General features: G+C 43.7%; 1 protein-coding gene across 1 annotated transcript in view; it reads right to left on the minus strand.

Annotated features, from left to right (window-relative positions):
* Positions 1 to 993, minus strand: part of THEMIS (thymocyte selection associated) — a gene marked incomplete at its 5' end in the record, with an annotated part of 79,319 nt that extends 78,326 nt beyond the window's left edge. Inside the window, one exon of the mRNA XM_080342560.1 lies at positions 903 to 993. Coding sequence (XP_080198686.1) covers positions 903 to 993 — 91 coding nt within the window. The remainder of the gene's footprint in view (positions 1 to 902) is intronic.
* Positions 994 to 6,000: the final 5,007 nt, after the last annotated feature.

The raw sequence follows: 6,000 nt of genomic DNA on the forward strand, positions 1-6,000 counted from the left end.
CTGCTATGGAGCAGCATGGGGATTTTTATATTAATGTAAAGATTATAAAAATTATTGTGGATCCTGAAGCAGGTATTCAGCTGAAGCTGAGGCTTCAACTTATTTCATAAATTCCCCTCTGTTTTACCTGGTGTAACCCCAAGTTTTCCCTTGCAGTGGCAGGAGGTAACTTTCTTTTCCTAGACTAATACATGGCCCTGACATGGTGTTTTCACTGTCAATTAAGTCCATACCCTGAATGAACACAGAACTTTTCCCTCCAGTACAAGCATCTTTACTACCCTTCCACTGTGTTTTGTGCACAAGCAGAGCTCAGCAACAGAAGCACCATAAAAAGATCTACTGCAGAAAAACCCAGCAAAATATCACCCCTGTGATACTCCTGTCTGACTTATACCCATCCCTTTGTATTGTTGAGGACCTGAAGTACCCTCAAATGCAGGGCAGAACTTCAAGAAAACCTTATGGTCCCACATGGTCACTTTCCAGGTGCTCTGGTTCTTTATTTCTGAAACTGAGAGCACCTCTTCGTGCCGAGCCTGGAAGAACAGAGCTAAGTTTAATCAGCTAACCCCTGTGAGATGATTGGCAGTTGCTGCATTGACAGTTCTGTGTAAGTGCAAAGCAAATTCCAGTACCTGTTCCAGGATACTACCAGGACTAACTACAGCTCCTTCCTCACTGCCTCTGAGAAGACCAGATGCACACAATACCAAAGACATCTCCAAAGTCATTGATCATTACACTGTTTTTTCAAAGGAAAAATTGCAGCTGGTGGGAAACTGCTAGGAGACAACTCTGTCAGCATCCTCCCTCTGCCTCCCCCACACCCCAGTCCCAAGGGGGGACCCAATGTCAAGGGTGGACTTGCAAAGCCCTGCCAGAAAGCACCCAATGCTCACCTTGACAATAGATGCCTGACTGGATTTGGAGGACCCTGGGAAGGGCTTTGGGGTCCAGAGAATGAATGAACTTCTCCAGGGTAGATGTCATGGTCCACAGCAAGGCAGCATGTGGGTTTGGTACACAAAGACCCGTGAAGATCTTTCAAGGTGGCAACATTCGCAGCCTGGTTCATGCTGTGCCTGGGACAGCCATGGGGCTCTGTGGCAGAGGGGAGGAGCAGCACGGGGAGGTATTTCTGCTTCCTCCCCTCTGTGGCTGCTTCCTCCCACAGCTGCAGCTGGAGTGAGGTGAGGTGGGGGGATACTGAGCTGGTGGCCCTGTGCCAGGCTGGGGTACCAATGCCCAGTGATGGGCTGTGCCAGGATGGGACAGGTGCAGCGGGTGCTGTGAATAACGGTCTTCGGAGGGGGCAGGGGAATCTGCCACAAAACTCCATCTCATCGGTGATGGTTGTTGACCCTGTGAAGAGAAGGTACTGAATATCAGCCCTGCCTAAAGTAGGGAAAAAACATCATGTCTGTGTGGTTTAGCTGTTGTTGTCATGTTTTGTTTTGGATTGTTTTCCTTGGAGCATGACAAAATAGTTCAGTTTTTTGTTATCTTCAAAACCACAACAAACTTTGAAAAAAAAAACTTAAAACCATTTTGTTCTGATGCTTTTTGCTGCCTTAAATATTGTAGCCAGATTTAAGACACCAAATAGGATACACGTTACTTTGTACTATAAATGGAGATTAAAACACAATGCTGTTACCAAAATGACCAAGACTTTTTAAAGTCACCAGTGACTTGTGAGGATTTGAATTTGAGATGCTGAAACTGGGAATGAATTTTAAGAGTCTACTGCCCAATACCACATGAAAATCAGACTGCTCTCAGGCCAAACCCCTAGTGTTGATCCCAACTCTGCTTCTCTAAGCCTTATCAAGCACAGTTATTTCAGCAGCTCTCCTCTGAAGAGCAAGACCATGTAGCAAATGACTCGGATCACCAGGAAAAACTGAAGTGACTGTGATTTCATGTTACCTTACACCACTCTCCTGTCTCCTTGAGATGTCAGCAAAAGTATGATGTTATGACAAAATGGTGAGTGAATAACCGTTTTTTAAAAAATATTAGTAATTGCATTTCATGTATGTGTAATAATTTACAAGAGACAATGTTACTCACATATTAAAAAACTTATATTAAAATCCCCAAATGCTTGTAGTTGGTGCCCAGGCCTTTGAGGTACTAGGCTATCTACAGGGTTTGAAGAGTTTGTTAACTTGGTCGTAACAAATATTGCTCCAGAGAGTGTGAAATAGGTTTTGTAAGCAGGGAGCCTGCAGGTGCAGAGCTCACTATTGGCAGCTGTTAATGCTGCAGGTGCTGCAGGCAAGATGAATAACAGGACTTTGGGTCTAGAAGTGACAAGTATTCGTAAAAGCCGAACTAGAGAACGTGCACAGCCAACTACGCAACAACTATTTTAACAAAAGATCCCTCATTCTCTCCTCCCAACAAAACACACTCGAAATTAAACAAATATAATTGGTCTGGGAGAGAGCTGGGGAAATCACAGACATTCAGTGGTAATCAAAATACCCATATTGTAAAAAGCCGGTTCTCACCGGGTAAAGAGCATGGAATTATGTGAGTGGTTTCAGCTATTTCTGTGGGACATCTTTGTATGTTTAAAAATTACATATGTGCAACTCTTATAAATCGAAGCCCATTTTCTTGATATGCTGGTTCCCAAGGTTGTCAGGTATTGTGTCAGTGCCAGCAGTTGAGCTTTACCTGTCCACATTGTTTTGGTCTGTGGATAAAGAGCCACTAAAGCCATTTCTACTGTTCCTGAATTCACTTGTATTTGGCTCTTCACTTTGATAAGACTGCCAGGAACAACACCACAAAAACCATGTAACATCGATTGCAAATGCACATAAAAATTAATAACTGGTTTCAAAATCACTTGAATCCAACAAAGCAAATGTACAAACAAGCATGGATGTAATCCAAGAAAAAACAGAACAAAACCTGGTTTATGTTACTGAATCCAGCAGCCCAACAACATGGAGAAGGTGGCTGCAGCTCCATATTCCCAGGGCCAACCAGCAGCATGTGCTTCCAATAGGGATGCACACACACACACATATAGAGCACCTATGCTCATAAATACACTCCAGATAGAGAGCTCAACCTAGGCAGAAACCACCGTATTTACACAAGCACCAATGGCCTCCTCTTGCTCCTCTCTCTGGCTGATCCAGATAAAGGTCTTTTAGTTTGAAATATATATGTATATATGTAGTGTGGATCCTTCCAAGAGCTGGGCTTAGGCACAGTCCACCCAGTAACCAGCCTCTGGTCCTGCTGGCATATGGACATGTGAGGAGCCCTCAAGGCACACAGTCCCATGCCAGTGGCTGGTACAGACCCTCTAATATACATGAGCAAATACGGACACCCAGCCTCTGACTCCCAAGCCCTGCTGTCACACAGACAGTTCTGTGACCCCTAGTCCCACTGCAGCTGCTGGCACTTAGACCTCCATACACAAACATGCACACACACACACACAGGAGAACAATCAGAAATGGAGCTGAATGAGAAGCCAGGATGGGCTGTGCTGATGCAGCACAAGGCAAGGTCAGACAAGCAGCCTGCTTGTGTGTGACCAGCCACTTTTATTCTCTTAAGCCCTGTATTCTCCTAACCTTTTTCCTCCCAAAATCACCTTTATCCCTCCGTTTCCACATCTTTGGTTACCCACTGAACATCTTATAAGTCTTGTACTTGGCTATTGCCCTGCAACCCACAGTGAGCCCCATACCTCTAAGTATAAGCCCCCTCAGTGCTCTGAGAGCCCTGAGAGCCTCTCCAATCCACTCATGTGGAGAGTGTCATCCCAGCTCATGGGGTGATCACCCTCCTGTGATGCCCTCAGGGAGGCTTTAGTCAGGGCCCCATTTTTCTGATGTGTTATTGGGGTGCCCTGTTGGTGCAATGCCTCTGTGCTTCCTCAGTGGGCAGATGAGCTGTTAGTGGGCTGATGGCTTTCTTGTAATGTGCCTGGAAATGCCCTGGGCCAAACACCTCTGTGGTTCTCCCATATGCATTTGTTCCTCTGTGCTTCTCTGCATATGCAGAGACCAGCTTTTTGATACACCGCCTAACGCCTAACCAGCCATTTCAGGTGCAATGAAGGAACTATATATGCACTCATCTGAAACTGAAATCCAAATCAGGACATATTATCAGAGGAGTCTTCATCTCTGCTAGCACCTACACTGGTAAATGAGAACCACTGATCTGTTTTCCCAAATGCTCTGCAGGAGCTTTTCCCAGTTTGATGTGCAATGCCAAGTGCAGAGAAAAATAATTTGCCATCTCCAAACCATCCTTGATCCCAGAGTGGAAGATTATCACACCATGATCATGGACTGCTGTAATAAGGGACTATTTTGAGTGATTATCCTGCTGGAGATTAAATCCTCAGGAGGATCTTGACTCAGAAAAATTCATTTTGTTTCATTCAAGTTTCAATATTGAAGGTTAAGACATTCTGCTGAAAAATGTGTGTATACTGTAATGAAAGCAGGCATAATCTGAGCCCATTCTTCCCACACTGAAAGAACAGAGATCATAATCCTCTCCTCACCACACTTCCATTTCTAAGTTATTGAGTTCTTCACAAAGAGCCTATCAGGACCTCCATGTTACCTGTGTCCTGTGGGAGTCTGCAGGTAGCATTCAGTTTGGCAGCTCCATCTCCCACCAGTGACAACAGGGTGAGGGTCTAGGAAAGCACAGAAACCTGCCAGAGCCAAAGTGGCCACAAGTCCTTGAGGAGCCACTGTGTCAGCAGCTCTGGCTGCTCTGAAAGTTGTGCACAAACAGGGACTCATGTCTGTCCACATAGAGAAGCCCCTGCACATTCCCCAGGAGGGTGGCCAGGAACCAGCTGTAGTGAAATATGCCTGAGAAGCAGTGGTTAGCTAATTCAGATGAATGGCCAAATCAGCAAAAGACAGAATTTGGAAAATTATTTTCAAATATGTTTTTCTAAAATGCTGATGAACACTTATACGTTTACTTACTGGTTTTCAAGAACCCAATAAAGTGTTTCAAGTTTCCAAATAAAACCAATTCCAAGCCTGTGAAGGTTTGTGATATTTTTTTTTTAAAGCTCAGACCATTCTCCAGGTAAATGCAGCCATCAGTTGAGCTGGTTGAAGGGAATCTTTAAAATGATCCTGTAAATATGAAACCAGGCATTGCATCTACAGGAAGACAGCTTTGTTAGCCTAACATTTACATAATTTATCCTCCAGCACCTATAATTGCTTTGAACTTCACCTGAAAATATAAAGCGCTTATTGCACAGCATATTTCAATCACCCTCTTTTTTTAGAAAAAACCCCACATTCCTACTTGCACATGCAGCCTCTGCTCATACACCTTCTACGATGAGGCAGTTGGGTAGAGGACTTTTTAATCCTGCAAAGGCACAGCAAGATCCTGCTGAAATTTAAAATAAGGACCTGTGTTAAAAAGCAAGGATGATTACCCACAGAAATTTGTTCTGTTTCATCATCATTTGAAGCCCATAGGTAAAATCTGTCCTTCTAAAGATATTATCTTGTTCTGCTCCAAGTTTTTGCATTTGTTACAAAAATGATTGGGTTGGAAATCCTAACGCCTTCACAAAGCAAGAGGTCACCCCGATGAATTGTGATGGCTTCTGGCTTTAAAAATTTTGGACCAATTTAATGCCCTGTGACTGTATTGCAAAATTTCCTTTATGTTTCCAGGAATTACGTTTTGGGTTCTATGACATTTCCTTACAGCTCGGCAAAGAGATCTTAGGTGTGCTCTTCATATGAAATTTAAATGGCTTAGCAGGTGTGAACAAAAGTCTGTTAGTAAAAGCTCCTGAGCCCTGAGGGTTGTTTGCCAATGTTTGACTCCAGTGAACAGTCTATTGAAGAACCAGGATCCCTCAGTGCTTTTAAAAGAAACTAAGCACATGTACACACATTACATTTTGAAAAACAGTAAGCTTTTGTCTGACTGTTTTTAGGGAATGAACAATAATAACCTGTGGGT

Source organism: Nesoenas mayeri (genome assembly GCF_963082525.1).
Source record: "Nesoenas mayeri genome assembly, chromosome: 3".
NCBI classification, from domain to species: Eukaryota; Metazoa; Chordata; class Aves; order Columbiformes; family Columbidae; genus Nesoenas; species Nesoenas mayeri.